Genomic DNA, 24,879 nt, shown 5'->3' with positions numbered 1-24,879 from the left:
TGATTTATTTTTGTTTCCTTTTGGTACGTTTTTTTCTCATGTATTTGCGCTTTACACTAACAAATGAAGTAATTTCTGGCTTTCTTTCGAATACTATTCCACCATCCCTCTCACACCAAACACCCAAGCGAAGAAAGATTGCCAATGAAGAGTAAAATCAGTTGATTATCTTTATTCTATACATGTTTTCCGCATATTTCCCGCTCGATCCGCCCGTTTTTTGTGCGATGGTTCTGCTGATCTAGTAGCATCCTAGCCTCGTGTCCACAATGTTTTCCACACAGGTACACCCCGGCACCAGCACCGGATCCGCTTCGATTGGCACACGCACGCCTAGCTACGCTGGTTTTCCGTTCCCTCCTACTGCACTGGTGCGCTTTGCCCTCCGATGCGTAGTGAGAGTGGTTCTTTATATTTAGTGTTTTATTATATATTTCTATTTCTTTTATTTTTCTGCTACCATCTTGTTCTTCTTTTTTTGTTGCTTGTTTTCTTATAGTTGGGGACTTTTTTGTTCTCTAACTTTTATATCTTCATTTACACATTTCCATTTGATTTCCCTTTTTTTGTGGGAGATTCCTAATAAATAACGTTATGCTTTTTGCTGCTAAACAACAGTGCTGTGCCTTTGGACTGTACGCACTAAAAATAGATTGGGAGGGAGAGTTGGGTGAGGGAATCTACATCTGTTTTTTAATACTTTTGCTTAGCTGGCGCTGGCGAGACGGGAAGTGTTGTAATTGATAGTGTTTTTGCAAGTCGTGAGCGTTGTCTTTGGCGGTTTTTAAGCAAGTACCGCCTACATTGATTCTAGCACGACGATGAAAAGCAAACCAATGCCATATTGTTGATACCAGCCTTGTTGTCGATTGTTGTTGTTGTGTTTCCAAATTCTGTCACACAGATTCAGAATTGTGTGTTTGTTGTGTTTGTAATGAGTTTATCAACAATATAGCATTTTGCTTCTCAGTGGACATCATCCGTTGGGAGCGAAACTGCCGCCGCAATTCGAAGCGCAGGCACTCACTACTTCTCCACTATGTACAGCGGTACACGTTCCTCCGCCTCGGCCGCTTCCAGTGCGTCCAGCAGGATCCGGTCCGGGTCCTTCTCGAACAGATCGACCAGGCTGGCCGGAAGCGCCTCCGGTAGCTGGGCCGGACTGCTGGTAGCGTTCTGCTCCTCGGCGACCGTTCGCGACCCGGTACCATTTTCCGATCGGCCAAAGCGCATCAAATTACCGGCCCGCCCGAAGCGCATCAGGTTCGGACCGGCACGGGCCGCCCGGCCAAACTCGTGCGTGCTAGCGAGCAGTGCAACCGCGGGTTCGTCGCTTGCCCGCCCGAAGCGCATCAAGTTTCCGGCCCGGCCGAAGCGCATGTACCCGGATCCGGTCGAGCGCCGCTTGCCAAAGCGCATCAGATTCTTCGGCGAGTCGCGCCGTATGTAAAGGATTTGCTTCGGTTTAATCTGTTCACCCGATTCCGACAGGCCCGTGCTTTGCATCTCCTCCGACGCGCCCAATCCAGCGTTCCGTTTGGTTGCGGCGGCCGGTTCGTCGCCAGCTGCGCCCGCATTCGGTTGCGGTTCGAGCTGCTCGGTCGAGGTGGCGTACTCTTTGCTCAGCTCGTCCTCGCGTACCAGCGCTGCTGCGTACGGTCCATCACGCCCGAAGCGCAGAAAGTTCCGATCCGGCCGGCCGAAGCGCATCAGATTGGCACGCGTCTGGCGGGCGACCGTCTTGTCCGTGCGCCCGAAGCGCATAAAGTTCTTGTCGAGTGCACTGCGCCGGCGGGTTTGAATGTCCGCCTTGGCGCTGCGCTTGATGGCCGCACTCCACGGATAGAGCGGGGACCATTCGCCCAGCAGTTCGGAGGACGAATCGTCCAGCGCGAGCCGGTGGCCCCCGTTCAGCTCGCCCCCGGCCGCCCCCAGCTCGACGAGCGAGTCATACTCAGCGTGGGAAAAATAATTGCACGATTCACACACGACGATGGCGAGAAATAGGTAGAACTTCATTATGCTGCTATTGCTGGTTGTGGTGATGCTTCTCCTGCTGCTGCTGTCGTTGCTGCTTGAGTGTTCTGTTTGGTGAAAAGAGAAAGAAACAGAAATAAACTCATGAGATAAATTTCACTATCACAATACTGGCGGAAGAACTAGCAAAAAAAAACACGATACGGTTCTCCCAATGGGGGAATGGCGAGCAGGATTTTTATGCTGGAAAAGTGCACCACCACCGGAACGGAAGCGCAAAAGTGGGCGATTTGGAAAATTTCTCACTTCCGAGACGGGAGCAAACTCCCCGCGTTCCTATTGTCCGCTCCTAAGGGCTGCAACGGCAAGAAGCTCACAGCTCGCCCCCAATGTTCGACAACGACGGCCGACGGCAAGAGAAAAGGTTTTGCAAGCGGAACGGGAAGTGAGAAGATAAATTTGAATTTAATTATGGGCATAGCCGGGTTTAGTGGTGCGGGTTTGGTGTAGTGTTTTTCTGCGCTGCGCACACCGGGCACCCGAGTTTGCCCGTGTAAGTTGTGATTGTCTCGTAACCCGTTCTTGCCGCGTCAGCCTGCAGGAAGCCAATTGTTGCGTACGGAGCGCTGGCGTTGTTAATGTGTAAAAGAGTTGAGTTTTGTGGTGTGTACCGATTTCTTTTTGCTTTTCTTTTGAGGAACGTGCTATTTGTTGATGGTCCAAAAGGGAGCTTTAATTTTAAAACTATGATGTAAATGTATGTAATACTAGAGTTTTCAGCTCTTCGATTTGAAAAAATAAATGTTAAGGGCATGAACTTAATCACTGGAAATCGTTGCTCTCGGTACCGGTTTCAAACTCATTAACTGTTTCTGTACACTTACGTTTCAGTAAGTAGAAATGTACTCCTATTCTCCTTAGCGCCTGAATGTGTGTAAGCTATGTATTAAGCTTAATTAAATCTATAATATTGAGCTGTATATTTTGCATCCGTTACATGCTTTTGATAATCAGCAGAGATGGTAAAAATATTTAAAATTAATTCAATCAAATTAAAATTAGGGCAATGCACTTAACAAGCACAGCAAATGAAATAACCATTGCACGTACTCTTGAAAACTATACACGGGATTGGACTAAAAGGAATAAAAAGTCAAACTTTTTGTAAATCGCATTGGAGAGCAATAGTAAAGATTTAACTTTAATTTCAGTTTTAATAATTTGTGTTTGTGAAACGTTTGAAAATATTGATATCTTTTTGAATTGTTTCAAGAATCATGATTTTTTTTTTCGAAAAGAGTAAAAATGTATTCAATCAACATAATGCATACATGAAGCCACATTGAAAGGTGGGAGTGGGTTAATCTTTACTCGTACAATTTATCTTCGCCGCAAACTTAATAATGCTTAAAAATTGTATGTTTGTATACCTTAAGGCGCTTACTAGCGCTGTGTGCTTTATAATAACGTTTGCAAAATAATAATTAGTTTTTCTTATTTTTTATTTTATTTGTACAAACCATCGAAAAGATCTCTTTACCATTAAAAATAACTAAAATTGTACATTAAATTGAAAACAAAGAAAACAAGAAAAGGGCTAAGGAAAGAAAGTCATGCAAAATGTCTACCTTTAGGCGTTTTGTAATTGTCTGGGGTTGCTCAGTCGCAAAGCCTTATTTATCGCAAATCGCCTAGAGGCACGCAATCCGCATAACAAAGGGTGTTATTTCAATTTTATGCTACTATATTATCATTTAAAATGGTAAATCTTAAGCTGTGAGTAAATATTTAAAAATTGTGATCGTTCTCTTGTGTTGATAGTATTGCAGACCATAGAGAAGCTGATTATCAAACTCAAGAAACCATGCTTTCAATAAATCTCGACTAGTTTATTTCCTGGTAAGTTGGGTTTTCTTCGAAAACAACATTTCAGTTTCTTGAATAATTGCTCTGCTGATGGTTAAGTAAAAGGAAATAAAACACATTTTCAAACTTTTTTGCAACTTTGCTATGATTGAGAAGCAATAAATCAGAACACTGCCGGTGATCCATTTACCAGCTAGCGCTAAAACTCGTACGAACTAATTGCTGTCACACTCATGGCTTTTTCATCCTCCACGCGTTCCAAAACTTAAATTAAACCGCGTCCCGTACGTGAGAAAGGTGAAAAGAAAGTTTTCTCACATTTCTTGCAGCACATTTACTAGTTCAAATGTGCTGGCACTGATTGGTGTTAGCAATTGACAAACGTGCTCACACTTTATCTTAGCGAATGAAGAATAATACATCGAATCGCTCTGTGGCGCACCTCGCCACTAGACACATTTCACCAGAGAGTCTGTGTTTTACAACACTTTGAATATCAGTTTCGTCTATTATTAGCAGCTTTACCGATGAAAAACCTCGAAGGCATTACAGGGAGAAAAAACAACCAAGCACTCCCAATGCTATGCGTTCTTACGTCAGCCACCGTACGATGTGGAATCTTTAAACGAGGCGTGCAACCGAAAACCACGTGGTCGTGGAAACGTGGCGGTTGGTGAATAATCGAAAACGTCATCTAAAACCTGTGCAGCACTTCAGGTGCCGTCGGTCCCGGAGGGATAGAAAAACAATCCGATATTCGCTCTCTTGCGTACTACCGTGCAGCTCCTGCTGTAGGTCGTTTGATCTTAAGTTGTGTTGCTTTTTTGTATGTAGACACCAGAATAACAGCGCTTCTTCCTTGCTTGTGATTCCGAGGAATCAGGTGTAACAGGTGGGTATTCGATGAACATTGAGGTGGGTGGTGGGATGGTACAGGAATATTCCGATTTCGGTGTTATGTGCAAGAGTGTTTGCTTGCTTTCGCTAGCTTTACTTCAGTTGCTGTGCTGTGAGGGGGGAGATTTGGTACAGTTTTTGCTCTTTTCCTGTTCAGCCTGTAAGTGATTCATTGAGGTTGCTTCGTGTTTGTCTACCATTTCAAGGTCCTGCGGGCAGTTGAGTTCTAGAAATAAGTCAAATTGATACTCAGAAATTTGATTGAATTTTCTTTTATTTTAGACTTTCTACAAACTGTTTCTATCAGCTTTTTTAATTTAAAAATTAAATTAAGGTAACTGATATCTTTGAGCAAGATAAACGAAACAGCTTCTAGCGAATATTTTTTTTTTAAACTACACTCAATTCTAGCGGAAAACACACACAAGTTGTTTAAAAACAAAGAATGGAGCATTCAACAACAGCTATGACAGCTCGTATTCATTTCAAATAATGATAAAAGTTTCACCGTGAATTGACCTCACTATGTGAGTTTTTGTGTTGTCCCAATGCTGCATATTTTCAGCTGACATGGAACAAACAGGAAACGATTGCTTCGAGCATAGGAAAAAGTTTTTCCACGTCATTTCACGCATCAAGGTTAGATGTTTAGAATGTTCCAAAAGATTGAAAGTAGGGATGTTGCGTGCGTGTTTGTGCGAGTATTTTTTAAATTTAGAACTTTGCAATTTTTTTTAATGAATCATCAGTTTAAGTTGTTTATTCCTTAAAAAAATAATGCATTTCAAATTGTCCATTGGTTCGTCAAAAGTGAAAATTTCTCTGAAAATGAAAAGTGTGTTCTGAACGCCTAAATGTATGCAATGTAAGAATTTATCATCATTTTAAAGTAACGTAGATGTTGGTATTGATTACAAATGCTAACGGAGCAGTATTTTTGCAACAATACATCAATGTTTAATCGAAACACTGGCAATGAAGTCAAATGCGTCACACGGCTTTTAGCAGACGTCTCGTAGTCCAGACGACAGTTTCACATGCGGGCCTCGATACCGTCGATGGTCGCGAGTAGGTCTATAAAAAGATGTAAATATTGTGTGTTCCCTGACCGTTTCATATTTTGTGACGGTTTTGCCATGGGAATATTGTCTCAGCCGGCCACTATTTCGTACCTTATCGGGAAAGACGAATTATACAACCACCGTACAATTAAATCGCCTACAGATATGCAATTTGCAACACTGGTGATGTAATTTGTAGCTTTTTTTATTGCTTAGTTTACCGTTTTAAGGTTAAACGACTGATTTCTCTCTTTTCTGTTCAAGAAAATAATAAAGTTCGTTATTATGAGTTTTATGCAATACATTTTCGTCCGTTCAAAGAAAGTCTGCCTACATTTTGATGTAAAAATAACGAATAATCTTTTTGTAGCCAGATGAACAACTACAGATTCTTTTCAGTTGCCTTCATCAGCAAAGCTTGTTATTTATTATGAATGCTTCAATTAACTGATTACTAACAGTTTCATGTATGTCTCGCATCAAATCGGAGATATTCTCTTATGTTCAAAGGTATATTTTCCCAGAAACCCCCTTTTGCACAATACGGACATAATAGATTCAATGCCAATGAGAGGTTTGGACTGCCGCATCCATCAAATCGGCACTCTTTTTTCCGTTCTTTTAGGCACATTTAATTACAAGATAGCCAGAACCAGAACATTTATCGTGTAGACTAAGTATAGTCTGACAATGTCCCACAAGGCCAACACAGCGATAAAAAAAACGCTTCATATTTGATTGCTTAAAGTAGCTTTTCCCTTAAGAGATTCCATTCGTCTCGCGGTTATTAAATAGATAGGGAATCTGTTCGCTTGCTGTGTTCACTAGCCCTCAAATTAGGGCCATAAGCATGAGTGAATGAATGAGGGTCACTGTTCGGAACCCTGGCCTGGCGCAAAGATATCATCATCCAGCAGCCTCATCTAGTCTGGTCACGGATTACGAATCACTGTGCTAATCTGCTAAAACCCTGTATCGCCTTCCCGCGGGCGTTCTTCCTCGCGTGTTTTCGTCCCTCGTCCGGCACGGTAGATACGTGCGTCAGCCAGGAAATTGGACACAATTTTTAACGGCTTTTCCCAAACCAAAAAGGGCAAGGAAAACAGCGCACCGTTTCACTCTCGCTCAACTACAACCAACTAGGAAGCACTGTGCATATTTGGATTCGTGCTGGCCAACTGGAGCAGCAGCACGGTGACGCCACGATGTCCAGCTGTCTGTTGAGCGCGTGAGCGAGAGTTGCATCTTGCCAAAAAGAATAAAATTAGAAGCAAGCGTGTGCGTTTGCGAAACGCGGGGTAGCATTTCCGTTTGAACCGCTGCCAACGGAGTTGCAATCAATAAATCATTCACAGCCCTACACAAACACAAACACACACACGGGCACCGCAGGTTGTCACTGTTTCGGGGAGAAGGCAATAGGAAAGCAGAAGCAGGAAAAATATTAGACCGGAACCGATCGAACACACCGGCGCTCGGGATGTTTTGGAGGAGCTGTTTGAGGGTTTTATTTGGAGGTGCCGCATCCTGTGACGATTCACCGTTGGAGGTCATATTATTTTGCTCATAATGAGGGGTAAAGAGTGGGACTTTTAGTAGGTTGACATCACTAAACGAAGACAAAACAAAGGCATCTGATTTGGATGATCATTCCAGGATAATTTCGGGAGCCTTATTGGCGAGAAGCGAAAGTGGAACAGCTGTAGTTCAATGACCCAGAACTCAGTTTTGATTACACCTTGTTGTGCAGATACATTGAACATTAAATTCATGCATTCATGTGTGGAACAGACAAACAAACAAAGTGCTTACAGTACTTTTATTTTTTTTGGAATTGATCGAAATCTTCATTCAAACGGCGAGGACTGGTCAAAAATTCAACAGTTAATCATTCGTCCTGACGTTGATTTGGCTTTACTCTTATAATTTTTTATTCTAGGTTTCAATTTTGTCTATTGACTCATTTTTTCATTTTGTTATTAAACTATTTTCTTTGATGATTTTGGGTTAGAGACCGTTTTCAGCGTTAAACAAGCAACATTGGCCGTGGTACCTTAGACATTTTAGCTTTTACGTTAGGTCACAGTCGTTGCGGTTTAATTGTGACCCTAAGGGATAAATTTTTGACAGTGCGTACCAATTTTTGACCCCAACGTGCCTATTTTTGTCTGTAAGTCTACACATTTTGAGATTCGTAGGAATCACGCCAAATTTACAAGGTTTAGCAGATTTATAATAACTTTAATATGACATATTTTTTTTTTACAAAAATCGTGTAATTTGTTTGTTTTTATTGTGAAAAAATAATCAAATTCAATAAATTCCCAACTCATTGTTTACACTTGAAAAATATATGTCAACTTACTAGCATAACGATTGTTATATTTTAAATTCTATCAAATTCAATAAATATGTATTCTCCGATGTACGCTATTAATGTGTACCGGAGGGAAATCGTACCTCAAATATTCGCGTATATCGAATTTCGAGGTTTTCAGTGAAATTATAGCGAACCTAAGTGTCATTTTGCGTGAATCCATAGGTTTTAGCCTCTAAATTAGTTATTTGATGCGATTCCATATAAAGATTACTATTTGGAACCTTTAAAATTGGTTTTTGAAAATCACCCAAAAGGGTTTTATTTTGCATTTGACAATTGATGTGCCAAATCGATACAATTTGTTCGAAAAACTGTCAAATTTAGAATATTGCGTACAACGAAATCGCGTCATCGAGTATGACGTATATCGAAGAATACCTGTACTTAACCATAATTGAATGATTTTGGAACACAATGATGCCTTAGAGATGAAAATAGGTGTGCTAGAGCCAAAATTTTGCGGCACCGACTGTATATTTTTTGTGCAAGTGCTGAAACGATCACTTTCAAAGTATGGCGAAAGGGTTTAGCCGACGGAGAAGAATGTTAAAAAATATAGAATGACTGCCAATGAAAATTCTAAAAGCATTTTAAAATAAACATCAAAAATCCAAATTTCCTAGATGGTTTGTTGGCTTGCTGTTTGGTCTGTTTTTTGTGTGTAATTTTATAAGTTCTTGAGCTTATCAGTTTTTTAAACATGTATTTTTTTATCCAGTTTTAGTTTTCCTTTTTTAACACTTTTTAGCACTTTTTTACGCTTTTTTCCAGGTTGTAAGCAAAATTTAATACATTTTTAATGCACTTTGAGCGGTTCTTCCTTGTGAAGTATAGTCACAAAAATAGTGTGAGTGCTTGTCCACATCCACAGTACAGCTCCTATCCATGATGGCTTTCCTCAAGGATATGCGTCCCCGATTTCTTATGTAAACCCGAAACTCTTCACGGCTTCCCCTTTCAGCGTAAGCATAGGGGAAAGAAATTTGGGAGCATGCCAATAATATCTCAAACCACTGGACGAACGTAACCAACGTACGGCGTCCTCAAGCTGTTAGCAAAGATTGTAAAAATGCTGTCAACGGCCAATTTAGACGCGGGCGAAATATTTCTGGGTACAATCTGCGAGGAGGAGCTTTTGGGAGTTAAGCAAACAGTAAAACTGCGAAATGAAATGCGAGCGAGCAGGAAGGAGGTTCTATGGCGATGGGTGAGGAAATACGCATCATGTTATTTATCTATTTATTGTCCTCCGGGCATATCTTGCATGTTTACCAGCACGTGGACACATTTCGCACGATCCTCCGATTACGTCGGTCCTGGGTACGCGAAAATGGAAACTCCGTTGCAGGGCTCCGTCCGTCGAAAGGTGTACATTTGATGATGGGCGATGAGGGAGAGAGACGGGGATTGGGGAGTAGAGGAAGGCAAGTAAGTGTTTCGGAGGAGGAGAGGAAAAGGAAAGAGGACACTCTTGATCCAGTAAGCAGATTTCGTATGCACCGGAACTTGGTTCACTTGCGACACAATCACTCTACCAGAAGACACCTCAGCGAGGCGCTAAAGGGATTTGTTTCATTCTGTTCCCTTTTCTGGCGAACTGCATAAACAGCACTGTTTGTACACTTTAGAAAAAGCTTTTGCGCCACACTTTACACCCAAATTTGTAGATCACCACTCTTAATGCTGTCATCTGTGCCCCTGTGCCTTACAATATTACACTGTTCCGCAACGGCTCGGCACCGAAGGCGCGTTCGCCTGCGATGGAGACGTCAAGTCTACTGATTGCAACGACTCGCACGAACCACGTGCAAACGCGCAACGGTTTTTCGTACGCTTCTTCACCGCAACAGCCACTGCCACAAACTCTCGCGCTCGCTCTCCCTGTGCGCGGGCTGCTGCCCGCTATTTTTCCGGCCTTTTCCGCGTTTGCGATGCTGTGCGACACTGAAAGCGGTACCGACGCCATCGTGGCTTTTTAACTCATCGTGACCGCCAGCTACCAGCACTAGTGGTGCTGGATCGGGTCGTGGTCGGGTCGGTAGGATAGTAAAAAAAAGGAAAAAGCAAAGCATCCCTTCGTGTCTGTTGCGTATGCGTGTACACAAGCAACCCACACGCACGCACACACACACGCACTCCGGAATTGCACGAAGTCAAGTTCGTCGTGCAAAAGGGTCCAACTAGTAGGTTTTTTTTATTTATTTTTATTTTTGCCTTTTAGTTTATTGCTTGGTGGTTGATAGCATCCGCAAGAAAGAGACAGAATTAGGCATCCTCTTTACTGTAGTTGATAGTATTGTTCAAAAGGATATTTTTCCCACGCTCGAGTAGGAGCTTTTTCCGATCTTCCCGAACAGATGATCGTTTCTCGCCAACGATCGTGAGATGTTCGCTCATGTTGGTAAGTGTGCTGCATGAGTAAGCAGTTTAATGACGTCGAATAATGGAGACGGTTACGTAGGAGCATTTTTTTAAATAGAGGTATTTTGAACATTCAAAACAAAACGATAACACAAGCCAAATCCACACCAATCTTCCAAAGCTTTTGTGAAGCAATGAATCATCCTCCAAAGTTTGTATAAATAAATCTAAAAAAAAATCAACATTTTTTATAATAATAAGAAAAAAAATCAACATTTCGCTCCGTAAGTGTAAGTAAACCATCCACCAAGTGGTGGTGCTATAATGACCCCGTTATCATCTGCCAGTGTAAATGGGCAAGAAGCTTTCCGGAGGGGGTGTTCCACTGCAGGCACTAAACACCCACGGTACGAAACCTTGCGCCGCGCGCTAGCTATCGGAAGTTGCAGTTGCATACTTTCAGGCGCCAGCGAGACAATACCGATATGGCCCCAAACTCGACGACTCGGTTGTCCACCACTTTTCGGTCGTGGGATGCTGTTTTTAACGGCAGGAAGGGCAACGGAAAGGCAACATACAAACGGAACCCAGCTTCCTGCGCTCCAGGAAGCGCTCGGGAGGGCTGTGTGATGGGTATTATGTTTGGGTTTTGGGGTGGGCAGTACGCGTCACACGTACGGGACCGGCCATTCCAGCCGGAGGCCATGTGCGTTTGTGGAATGGTTTTAATGCAGATCTCAATAAAAATGGGATTTGACTTTTGAGGAGGAGCGGTGAGGTCGGGCGGTTTCTGATTGTCGTCCAGCACTCGTAGCCCATTGCACAAGAATTATTGGGCATCGATTGATTCTCGGGGACGCAATAAGCTGCACCAGGCTGGTTGGTTCTGGGTAAATGATGTGCTGGTTGTGGGGTATTGGCATTTCAAGGGGATTTTTTTTTCTGATTGCTCGATGTGTAGGATGTAAGGAAGCAGACGATAGCTTTATGACTTATTTGCAGCAAGTTACGAAAGATAGTGGCATTTGTGTAAAGAGAACTTTTAAAAAGATTTTTTATATAGATTAAAATTATATTGCCCTTATTTTAAGAGAACTTTTGATAAAATTAATACGCTAATGTGTATCACATTATATCTTGAAACGCCTTAATGTATGCAACAGATTTTTTGCTTTGTTTTTGTTTTATTTGTTTGCTACTGCATTGTGAAGAAGTTATGCTGTTTATTGAGTGTTAGTAAATGAGTTTTTTCTACATGTAAAACTTAATTTACATTTCAACTAAAATATTCGAAGACAATCAAGCAATTATAATGCGATGTAAGTTCCTATACAATAATTGATGAGCGAAATGAACAATACAGATAAAAATTAAAAACTTGAGACAATAATATAAATCTAAAATTATCCCCAAGCTTATGACGATCGACCGAAAACAGAATAGCATAGAACATGCCAAAAATACTTCTCATGCAGCTATTCTTTTAGCGTGATTCAGAAACAGAACACAAACGTATCGCTTGACAAAAGGGAACTTTCCATTACTGTTTGGTTACTGTTCACTCCCTTCAGCCGACAGCACACACACACACACACACACACACTGTCTGACTGATGAATAAGTCTACCGTCTGACGAGTCGGGCTAGCCGCCCCGGAGAACGATTCATCTGAGCCATCGTTGCCTTGGTCGCGACTCTCGACATACTTTAGGCGGGACCGCCGCCAGTGACTCAGTGAAAGCGGCGATGTTTATTTCCATTTATCAATGGCAGTTCAAGACGCCGGGAAAGGTATCGGGAAGGCCGAAAGAGCCTAGAAACAAAAGACTAGGCAGCATAATAAACTGCTCCCACTGGGTGGATTTTGAAGCCGATCGGTGGGGCGGCGGGGAGTAGGGCAATGGAATCTCGTGGCTTCGTGATTGTGAAATTAGGAAAACGAGCCGCAGGGTTAATAAATAAAAATAATTGAAAAACATAAGCAAGAGCAACGGGAAGGAAGATGGACAAATGGTAAGGCGAAATAATAATAATCGACTCCGCAGTGGAAAGCGGAATTTTTAGGACAGGAAGAAAAATGAACAGTGAAAAACAAAACAAAGAGAAGGAAAAAAGTCTAAAGTGTATTGCATGTTTGTTGAATGTCGTAGAAATGAATCAAAAGTTGAAAGAACAGCTTTGAGCTGTACATCGAAACAAAGTGAGAGCAAAAAAAAAAAGATAGCACGAACATTTCTTGCGAAAAAAAACAATCTGAAATGAGTTAAAAAGAAGTATATAGGTATCAGAAAGCAAGAGAGGAGATGATAGAGGACCCAAACACAGAGGAAAAGTACAAAAAGAAGAGAAAGTGGCTATCAAAACTATTAAAATAAAAATCAATTATCCAAGGCTAACCGAAATCCGGCCGGCAAAACTTCATGATAACAACACAACCTTGAGTTAATAAAAAAAACACACGCACAAATCCACCCACAAATGGGAAAATTTGTTTTAATCTATGACAAGCTTGTCCCTCGGGTATCGGTAAACCGACCCCAATTTTGCAAAACCATTTTGAGGCAAACTAATCGCCTGTGTTTTTTGTGTTTGAGACTCAAACGGTTTTGCAGTTTTTGTGTGCTTCTTGTTTACTGCTTGTGGGAGGTTTAGCATAGTTTAAGGACAATTTTCCACCACCAGAACATCCATCGAAAATGCCACCACCGGTGCGAAGGAGTTGAAAGGGTTTGTGTGTGTGTGTGAGGGTGGTTTTGTTTCCCTTTACTCTTTCTCTATTTCGCTGTTTCCCCTGGCCAACGTTTGGTTGGCCAACGTTCATTGGCCTTGCGTTTCATCGTCGCTGCTAGTTGCCAATTAACTATAATCCGGTAACGATACCGCTTTTTGATGGCGAACGGAAGCGCTTGCGGCGTTCGGGCCCTTCGTGGGATGATTTTTGTGGATGAGCGTATACATATATGAGCTCCTCTCCGTTCATTGGGGAGTGATGGGAGAATGTGATATGGGAGAAAAGGATATGGGGTAGATATTATGTACGCAAGTGTAATCAACGGCTAGGAATGTTGTGTTAAACAATCTGTTGAGTATACAGCATAGCAGTAAAGTAAAGTAAAAAGCGGTTTATCGTTCGCCCTGTCATCGATGGTTTAGTGTGATCTTGCTGTTCTTATAGATGAAATAATGTTTTATACAGTGTTTCAAAACAAATTTTAGTATTTTTATGCCTATATTTCTGTGTTATATGTTTCTCTCGTTTGTCCTTTAAATAACAAATATGGCAATCCTTTATATCATTCGCTTTTTTGTTGAACCAGCTAATGAATACGTGAAGCTTTGACGAACTATCCCTCCACAAATTGGGCTTATAACACACACACATACCGGTCATCGTTCGCCGACCCAACCTTTCGCCCTAAATCCACCCAAAGTCAGGTGTTGACGATAACGAATGGAGGTGAATTTGTTTGCTCATACGCTGCCTACAGCCTCTGCCACAGCATCGGTGAAGCATTATATATTTGGATGTCTTTTTTGTGGTTCTGTTGCATCCCATTTTCTCACCCCCACCCAGCCTTAGGGAGCACCGATTCATCATCGGTGAAAATCTTGTGTTTCATTTTGGCTTAATTAAAATGTTTTTCCGTTCCGAGATAGTCCCTGTTGGTGGTCACCGTTCGGGGACAGTTGTGGATGCAAATGTGTACCGGTTTTGGAGACTTTAAAACGTGGGAACAAAACTCATACCGGAGTTTAATAAGCTAAAAATGATGCAAAAAGCCAATAGTGCAATGCAAATTACATACATTTAGGCGTTATAACAGATTGCATACATTTAGTAATATTAAGTTAGCCTATAATTTTGACTTAAATTATTTATTTAATTGAATCGTTTAAAATATTTTCCCTCACTGTAAAATCTATATAAACTTCCACCTCCAGGTTTACATTATGGCTCATATTGGCACGTTAGTAGCCGTGCCGACAGCACCTAAGCCATGCGACACAGTTCATTAGTTAAATTCACCACGGGCTTCGCCGAAACGCGGAGCGATACCACCGTCGAAAATCCCTCGACACCGGGCAAAACCGAACTGGGAGGATAATTTTCCAAAATTAATGTCCCCGAAAACTGAGCGCCCAGCGCTATCGTTAGTGTGCATTCCCCGTTGAGCGGGGGTGCTTTTTTCACGACCTTTGCCGCCTAATTGATACCATGGGCGTTCGGTCTCGGTTTGGCCAGAACTTCCTCTTCGCGCGCTTGTGCCATGCTGTGCCGTGCAACAGGTCGCAGCACAGTGGATGGAAAAGGGTTTCCTAAACGCAAGAGACCATTGCTAGACCGAAGGTAGTGCGAGTTTCTAGCCCGTTACGCAAACATTATCCGTGAGGGGAGCAGCAGAGCTGTTGGTCGTTGTCTGACCAATACCAATCGTGGGTTCCCGCTCGGAGCCGGAGGAGCTTGATTCGGTTAATGTACGGAGAATACATTTCAGATACATTTTACCTGCCAGAACAGTTTGCCGCACTATCCTAAGTGCTTTTGAAGCTAGCTAGTACGAGTGGCGAATGAACAATACAGCTGATGCTAGTGCTGGGCTAGCGACAGAGGGAGTGAAGCGAAGAGTAACGAAGCAGTGTAATGTGTTCATACAGGAGTGTAATAAGTTGAGGTGGTAGAATGTGTGCTGTCTAGTTTTTCGTGGATAGTGTGGTTTTTGGATTGTGAAACTAATTATCAGGCGAGTTATGAGTATAGGAATTCAATTTAGCGTGTTTTATAGCCTTGTATGTTTTAGAGGACAGATTAAAAGATTACAGGAATTTGTCTGATGTCCGATTTTTTACTTAAAGTTATTTTATTTGTAGCTATGCATAATTGACCAAAGCGGCAATTCATAAGCGCTTCCAGGTCTTTAAAGTATATTACAATCGATTACAAAATTGCACCACGGTCAAATTAAATTTCATGCTCAAGCTAGATCAAATTAATATTTAAACTGGTATCAATGTGCAGACTTATTTGAATTTTATCTATTTTGAAGACTTATTCGGGGCGAGTACCGGCTTCGAACGACGAAATCCGTTCGATGCTCATGAGAGAATGAGAATCATGAGATACAACTGTCAAGCATTTAAAGACGTTTATATCTATGATACAAGGATGGTTAAATTTTGAATTTCGTTTTTTTTCTCCCTTGGTGTTGGATTTCATTCGTTACATCTGTATTGTATGATTTGTTATCAATTATAAGCCAGCTGTTGATACGTGTGTAGGTAAAGATAATTTTACAAACTGTCGTTTATTCAAGCAGTTTTAAAATTGGTGTTTTCTTTCCGTGTTCTGATTTGCAACTAATTTGCGGTTAGCGATGGCGCCCTGCTCTCGATCAGCTGTGCGAACTTAACCCTGGTTTAACCGCTTCCTGATTGGTCCTATTCGGGGAGAACTAGTTGTCGCACAAGCTAACCCTGTCGTCCCTTTCTGTGTATTTAGTACGCCATCTATCGGATAAAGTGGGAGTAAGGTTGATCTGCTCTTGACAGATCGATGTTTACAAACATTACTTTCTGTCTAGAACGCATGTGGTCTATATCGTACCAACAGCAGCTTTACTCACTTTCTTGAAGTTTGAATTTCACTTAATTCAAATATAAGAGGGATGACAGGATTGGATTTACTTTATAAAAATCTATAAAAATACTGATTGATTTTATTTTAAAGAGTTATAAGCGTTTTTTACATGGTGAAAATGTTTTGTAATATTGTTCTATAACGTTTTCAGGAGTGTAACAAATAAATAAGAAAAACTTTAAATTTGACATCGAAAACAAATTCCGTTCCAAATCCGCAGCGCAAAACCTCGAGGATTTCTCCCTATACAAACGGGAACGTTCGACCCCGGCCGGTAGAACTCATTCTTTCACGCGCTTCTTACGGTCTCTCAATGGTACGTTATTTTAAAACTGAGCGCCAAGTGAGCGCCTTCTGACAACCGCGGCGAACGGATTTCGCCGTTCGAAGCCCATACTCGCCCCGATTAATTGATCCAACAGTTGTAATCGCTATTAATACCCTTCAAATTATTTCAAATTGATTTATAACGAGAAGTGAACCAGGCAATGGCATCTCATCAAACAACGCATAGCTTTTGCATATATTTAGGCGCTTTAGTTTCTTGAGCCGCATTAGAGAGCTATCAAAGAAGACATCAGATTCGAAACACATTTATAAATTGACACGTTCGACGGTGATTTTCTTGTTTGTTCGAGACGTCTCCATGAGCACAGTCTTAGCCTTATCAATTACAAATAAAGCCCCTTAGACGACCGATACATACAGCCATTGGAAGCCAAAGCGTTAAAATACTTTTTCTTGGCCTTATATCGTCTAAATGTATGCAAATTATATCATAAATTGACCAAAGATAGATGGTAAAAGTAAATACAAATGTAAGCAAATTGCTTTATCTCTCACTTGTTTCTGCTCTGAACGGCACTTACATTCTTCTTTAAACGTTTTTTGAACCAAAATAAGTATACAAATTTTAATCAATGAACAAATAGCTAACGTTCATCCGTATTGGAACGGCAGAAAAGGTTAATCAATACTTTTATTATTGAAAACTTTCAAATTAAAGACTTATTGCGAAAAAAAAAATCTTATTGCGAAAATCCAATACTTGTAAGAAGCTTAAGCCATAACAAAAAGGAATTGCATACATTTAGGCGCTTCGATCCCTTTGCTCTAATGGTTTGTAATTAAAACCTCCGAGATGACCATTCTACAAAACCACACCATACCAAAATGAAAAAATACTTCTTCCAGGATAGTTTTGGGTACAATCCTACATGTTCCCAATTTCCTGCCCCAAACACTATCTGAACAAGGTCACGCTACTACAACGCCATCTGCACGTACTTCTCCTAATGGTACTAATTACGTTTCGTGATCATGTTATGATGCACGTAGCAAACGAAGCTTCATCTACTAGCTACTGTGCATCATCGTCTGCCCACAAAGTCTCAGCTGCTACCATTCACGCACCACAAGCGCATTACTTTCAATCATCAAATTGAAGCGGAGGCGCGAAACGACAATCATAAGTGTCACTATCGGGATATGGCAAAGGTAGTTTCCCGCCCATTTCCTCCCATCAAGAGTCACAATCACTCAGTCTCATAGCTTGATGCGATGAAAAGTTGTATAGTGTTGCTTGAAATTGTTGCCCTACTCTATTGTCAATCTTGCTCGTACGAATGCACAAGCCATGATCGATGATACTGTTACGACATTAGTGCAATTTGCCCGCAATGAAGTGTACCACAATGGATGTGGTGTGCGTGTGTGTGTGTGTGGATGTGAGAAGGATAATGGAGATGTGTTGATTTTCTCACCCCGTATTGTAAGTACAGCTCACTTCCTGACGTGTCCTGACGTGCAGGACAATGTGTGTTCACAGCATGCCCGTGCAAATGTTCGTTGTAAGTGGGATTTATTTTATTTGGGTAATATTCCACCACTTGCGTTTGAGTGATCCCGCGAGCATCTCGTATGGGAGTTGTTTTAGTGTGGTTGTTCATTTTATGGGGAAAGCAAATCCCAAAGATATGGTTATTGTCATCGGTTAAAACATATGCTCGAAAGAGTTGTCAACATTTCCCCGCAGATGGCGCATTTAGCCATAGTTTTGACAGTCGAAAAATGTCAAAACATAGTAGAATGGAGAGTAAATATAGGTTATGTTAAAAAAAGATATAAATTACAGCTTTCTTAATACAGTGCGACCTAGTTTAATCCATGCAAAATGGATACACAAAATACAATACACTAAACCGCCGCAAGGTGTCGGTGATGAGAAAACATGCCCGATTCTGTACCAAAAAAAAGTAAGCTGTTAGTGTATCCCGTCCGCGCCCAAACCAAGGACGAACGAGTATGTTCATTTTTATTGTGTTATCAGGCAATAGAAGAAAAGTATTCCGAAAGCAGAGCTCTATTTTGATGCTCAGCGCACCCACCTTCCCATAGTACCCCCCTCCAAAAAGACCAACAATTCCCGCCACCATAACGCAATAGACATGTCGGTGCGAGTGTATTTAAGCGAGATTTACTTCGACGGTGCACTACTACCCGGTCCCGGACCGGTGTCGTAAAGTCGGGAGGCGGTCTCGGCATTCCTTTTATTACACTCAGAATTCCGCCCCCCCCCCCCCGCTCCGGCCTGCCTCGAGATGAACAGACCACGCACCAGCCCGTCGGGGGAAAAAAGACTGGTTGGGTTAATTTTCATGCTGTTGTCCGTTCTATTGTGCTGGGAATTGTGTGCGAGACTTTTTTATTTCTTCTTTGGTGTGTGTATTTTAACCTCCCTCACTAGATGCTGCCCTGTACCGATTACTTCCGGTGGCACTTCTACACGAAGAGGATACGCGCTTCACAAAAGGCCGAAGTAAAGGGCGTACACAACACGCTTTCGTTTGATAGATTTTTAACGTTCCATTCTGCCTCCTGCTGTGGATGAAGCTGCACCGAAGCCTTGTGCACGCGAATGGAAAGTGTAACCAGAGACACTGGACGGGAGCGAATCTGACGTGAATCTGGGTAGGAAGGGCTTTTCAGAGTAAAGCTGAACCGATTGCTTTGAGCTAATCTTTTGACTAGCGACAGCGGTGGGTTGTTCACTTTTGTTGTTATTGTTGCTGCTGGATTTGTTTGTTTGTTTGTTACGCTCCTGGGCGTTAGCACTTTTGCCGTACAGATGTGATCGAATTTCAAATCCACTGGGTTGGGCTAGAGAAGTGCGTTTTTAGTTAATGTTGAAGCGTTGTGTTGGTTGTAGCAAATTTTCATAAGTGGAAATAAAGAATTAAAAAAAAAGCTGTTAAAGAGGATTTCTAGGAAAATGCAAATGAAAAAAGTAATTTAAAAGAAAAAAATATTTAAAACATAAATGACAAAAATCTTATTCATCATATGTTGATAAAAAAATATGAAAGCTAAATAATAATTCAGAAATAACACTTTACATCATAGAAATAATTTCACTTTGACATAAAACGAAGGATTAAATCAAACTAAGAAGAAAATAAAAGATGCCAATGGCATTAGTAACAAAGTCATAACAGATGTGATGCATTTTTTTTGGGAGAAAAAATGATCTAATCAGCTCCTAGCGTAACTTTCCTTTACTAAACTGACCGTTTCGATTACAAAACATTAGCGAGGATATGAAAGGACATACGACCTTCCCCACTGACCAAAGTACACCATCAGCACCAGGAAAGCAAAATTTGATCAAACCCTAACGAGCTTAGCAAAGTGCCATCAGGCACCTAGGCTAATGTTAGGATGGTCAAATTTTCTAACATTTCAACAGTGTCACACATATTGCCAAAATCAAACCTGAAAGGTGCAGGGGATAAAATGACTTCTGTAGCTATTTCCGCTCTCAGTTTTTTTTGGATTTGTTTTTGCAATGATCAGCTTATTCTCATCGCAACCTCATCCTCCCAAAAAAAAGTACCCCATCTTCATTATCAACATCATCATCAGTTTATTTTTTGCATTGTCGATGACGCTTCCCTCTATACGCGATTCAAAACTTCTGCAAACTAAATTATTAACAGGGAAGATTGTGACGGGAGCAAGTATTTTAAAAGAGTCGAAAAAGTAAAACTGTCGCAAACAGTTTCGAGCTCCGGCCGCCTTGGCTAAGCGCGGCTTTGGCTGGGGGATTATACGTGAGCGGATCAAGCTCCTACAAAACAAAAAAGCGAAACAGGAAGAATGGTACAAGAAAACTCATCTCCGAAACGATGTTACCTGTTGCCTTCCCGTTCAATGTGGCCGTACAGCAGTGGTTCTACCATCCAGCAGCTTAGCGTGCACGTCACGGTATGCAGCCAGCCAGCATGTGAGCAACATGCAGCTTTTGTAACTTCGCTTTCGCTTCACCGTTTGCGCGCGTGCTAGTGAAGGAATGGAAAACTTTGCCTGCAAGCACGAGGGTTTGTATATTTTTCGTTTTACCCTTGCCTGCAATACATTCGCCAACTCGCCCACAACTCGCCCAACCCTCTGACAGTGCGCGTTCATGTATGCGGTCATGCTACCCGATTAGAGGTTGAGTAGTGTGTATGTACCGCGCGTCAAACGTCTCAAACAAAAACAATTATTAGTATAACAAAAAACCGACACGAGTGGAGGCTGATCAACAGAGTTTTTGTATTGCTGACATTTTAACGGGAACTGAGAGTGTAAGTGATTAGTTAGTGCTTCAGAGTTAAGCGAAGTTTGGCGTAGGTTTAACTAAATGCCTACAAGTAAAGAGTAATCTTGAGCGTTGGGACTAGAAAGGTGCAAGAAGTAAGATATTGTGAAGGCGATAAAAGCTAGGATACAAGTTTAGCGATATGACGAACAGGTTCCTTTGTCAACACTTGCCATAATTACCGTCACAAAGTTAATATCAAACTTCAATATCTTTTGTGAATTAAACATCTTAGATAACTTGGTTTAATATAATCAAAAATAATTAAATATTTGATTGCTTTGAGGACCTTACAAACAGGAAAATAGTAATTGTTTTCCTTTCGTTGTTTTTCTTTAATTGTCGAGTATACACGAATGCAGCAGATTAGATGCATTTGGAGGACTTGTTTTATGTTTCACAAATAATTATTACTAATTACCAGATTAGCGAATTTACTGTAATTTATAATACAAATGCTGACAGCTATCTATAATACAAATTCTAGCAATAACTAACGGTGGATTGATTACTTGTAGGGTTCCTTGAATCGTTTCGCTTGAAAAGCAACGACTGTTTCAGCGTGTACACACTATGAGTAGTAGAGCAACCCCTAAGACCAGACTACTTTGATTAGTTGAACATTTTTCTGCACGCGTGGTTTCGCCTGCACACTTTATCTCTCGCTCTGCTTCTCTATTGCCTTTTTTCTTTTTTATTTTGCATGCATGTACTTGCCATTCTGTATTTTGTTTGTTGCTCTCTATCTTAACTATTCGTCTCATTCTATTTATGAATATTTACGCGTTTTTGAGAAGTTGAATGAAACAATTTTCAGTTATTTACCTTTTTTTTTGTAGTGACAATACTGATATAAGAAGAGCAGAAACATTATCTGTATCTTCAATCCGGATTTATATGTATCCGTGATCTATATGTATTATATGTATCCAAATTTTATATTCAGATTTTCAAAAGTACAACAAAAGCAACAAGCCAAGGACGCATAATAATATAAGCATTTCGTCATCGAGTTAGTCAACAGAAGTGAAACACGCACCTGAAAGGATATCCACATTAACGAGAATTGGAATAAACCAAAATAGGTACCGAATTACGAACCACAGAAACGATGAATAAATAAATAAAATTGACATAACAAATAAATAAGCATAACTAGAGTTTTTGATAGAAACTGAGATCAGTTCCATGATATGAATAAAAACTGTTCAAATAATGTGTACTAAAATACTAAATAGATACATAGCCGGGCCTGGCACTGTATTATTGATGATTTGGACTGAGAAACAGGAACAGTGAAACAATATGAGTAAATACTCATTGCAAAATTCAATTACCATATAGTTTGGTTTTTGCGTTTGCCTTCATAAATTCGATTGCGAACTTGCGAAGTAACTTGGCTAAATTAAATAGTTTAATACAAAAAGAGGCTCAGTTTAAAGCTTTAAAATATTTAACATGTCTGTCAATGAAATCCGTTGAAAGGAACATCAAACCGATATTCATAAAATATTAATAAAACAATATTAAAATGATCATGAAGAAATATGTACATATCAAGGATATGGGTATTATCGTTTAGCTACGTTCGAGCTAGCGCCATCTGTTTATAATAAGCAAAACTTGTGGTGTACTTTCTTTTGATTTACTAACCGTTTTTAAGGCCACACTGTCACATTTTATAATCTTTCAGATTAACTTTATGATGCAAACAAATATCTTCTCTTTCAATAAAAACCAGTTGACTATTCTAGTGAAGGACAACAATCCCCGCAGCAGATAATGTTAGTTACAAATTACTAAGTGCACAAATGGGGGGCAAATTTCCACCCCCAATACAACTCCTACTTAATGATGTCCAAAATCTGCCACACGTCTCACTACGAAATGGCTCACTAAAAAGGTAATAAAAAATGGGGAGCTTTGATTTTTTGTGCCTCCTGTCTCTTGTGGCGGCTTACTAAAGGCCGGTCCAAACCACGCGCCCAGTACATTCTATTAACGCTCATGGGTATTTATTTCATCTCGCATCATGAATTTGCGTGCAGCACTCGTACGTTGTAAGTGCACGTTAATGTGACCATAAAACAGCAAAGTTTCACATCTAACGCACACGGACATGTGTTTGTCTCTTGCATGCCATGATCTCCGGGGCCGGACATTCCCCCATAAAGCCCCGGATGGACTCCCGGGGACAGACAAACTTTTCACATGCGCGTAGGTTGGTGCGGAAAAACTTGGCGCCCGAAGTAAGTAACTTTGGTGCTCTCTGTGTGCAACCTTGGACGCATGCACAAGGACGCTTTGCGATTGAACATGTTCGTGGTGTTACGGATGCGACTAAGCATCTCCTGCAACTCCGGTGAAGTTCCATTGGAACTTTTGCTTGTTTGCTGTTGCTTGCACGGGTTTTTTTTTATTGTTTTCTCCCCTTCCCGGTTGTTCCAGCGTGCCATTGTTAGGAAGTGAATCTTTTCCCAATACTTACACTAAGAGCGAGCGTGTGTGTGTGTGGGTTTTTGGCTCCCATTTGCCAGAAAAAGCTCATTTCCCACCTTGCTGCCCACTCAATGGCTGGCTGGTGTATGTGCAGATGAGATTTATAATTTTATTGCAAAGTTTCAAGTACATCGAACGGTGCAAGCGAGGTAAAGTTCCCCTAGCCCCTCCCATTTCATCCCCAGAGTAGTGGCCGGAGGTCATCGAAGACATGGCACGCGCTTCACAACGCGGCACCGAGGATTGTCTCCGAAACGAGACGACAAAGATTTAGCATCGCCAAGGGAAGATTGTGGTAGCTGGTACAAGCGCAGCGCAGGTATACACCGGTTGTAAAGTAGGTGAGCAAGCATAAGTTTCATGCTGAACCGAAACCCACCGCCGCACCTTGGTGAAGCAGCAAAAAGGTTAGCTCTTTACCGCTGTCACTTTCACCATCACCGTTGCACTTCGACTTTGTGCCAATTTTTCTTGCTTCTAGCTTCAAATCGTGCGCGCACACACTCTTCTTGATGCACAATTTTGATGCATTGCCCGAAGGGCTGTGAGCGCGCAAGGCCAATTTCTGGTGCTCCCGTTCTGGTGGTGTTGTTGCAGCTGCTGCTGTTCCGTTCGGTACGGTACCGTACACTTAGACAAAGGCGCACATTGCATCATCCAGTCGCGTGGTGTGCAACGGCAATGCATCGATTCTGCGCCGAAGGTCTTTTGCCAATTCTTCAATGTTCCGTTGGTGAAATTGAGGGCTTGCGAATAGATTGCGCTTTGCACTTTCACTTTTGATTTCAGTGGTTTTAGTTTTCAGTAAATCACAAATAAATAAGACTGAGCCTTTGACTGATGCTTTTAAGATCACTTTGGACAATGTTGAGGACTTTTTCTGATTATTTAGAATGCTTGAAGTGCAATCAAAACACAACCATGTAGAACTGTATGTACCTATTGGTATGTTAATTTTAGAAATATTCCTTCCGGATACTTACTCTAAACGAGATAAAGATCTGTGTTCCTATCCTCGTGCCTGTTCCGAGTTCAAACTTCAAACTTCTAGCATCTTACAAACACTTCACAATCACTTATCACAATGTAAGCAACGAACATTAATCTCCCCAATTTCTCTAATGAAGCTGTTAGAACCGGTTAAAAGCGTGCTCCGGATCTTCTGAGATGGAGCGCCTTGGTAGTGCCACAACTCATACTCGCTTGCACGTCCTGGTCCCGATGGCGAGGCTCGTCTGAACAGATCATCCCCATACTGGACTGATTTTATAACACACATGACCCCCACGCACCTTCAGGGAGCGGTTTTGTTGCAAAAATTAGTGACTGCTAGGGTCGCTATTCCCCAAACAGTGGTAGTGTCGTAAAATCAAAAAAGCGGCATCCAACAAAACGCCCTAAACACCGGTCACCAGGAACACGACACCGGTATCCGGTGCGGTTCCGGTATGGTTTAATTCAGCTCCGTTCCAGCTGGACACCATCTATCATTGTTATCGGAGCCGGAGTTATCAATAATAACTACCGTCACGGTTGCGCGCACACACCATTCAACCACCAGCAT

General features: G+C 41.4%; 1 protein-coding gene across 2 annotated transcripts; it reads right to left on the bottom strand.

Annotated features, from left to right (window-relative positions):
* Positions 1-138: 138 nt before the first annotated feature.
* On the bottom strand, positions 139-24,574 carry LOC121593691 (FMRFamide-related peptides). 2 transcript variants are annotated; one of them, XM_041916273.1, is made up of 2 exons: positions 24,299-24,574; positions 139-2,084 (listed from the first exon to the last, which is right to left on the bottom strand). In XM_041916273.1, exon 2 carries the CDS (start codon positions 2,017-2,019, stop codon positions 1,027-1,029), a length of 993 nt encoding a protein of 330 aa, XP_041772207.1. In that variant the 5' UTR covers positions 2,020-2,084; positions 24,299-24,574; the 3' UTR covers positions 139-1,026. The 2 variants fall into 2 exon arrangements, with proteins under 2 accessions (XP_041772207.1, XP_041772206.1); XM_041916272.1 differs by lacking the exon at positions 24,299-24,574 and adding an exon at positions 9,454-10,137.
* Between the last annotated feature and the right edge of the window lie 305 nt (positions 24,575-24,879).

Source organism: Anopheles merus, chromosome 2L, assembly GCF_017562075.2.
Source record: "Anopheles merus strain MAF chromosome 2L, AmerM5.1, whole genome shotgun sequence".
NCBI lineage: Eukaryota > Metazoa > Arthropoda > Insecta > Diptera > Culicidae > Anopheles > Anopheles merus.
The sequence above is the reverse complement of the archived record's forward strand: the minus strand, read 5'-3'. Positions and strand labels throughout refer to the sequence as shown.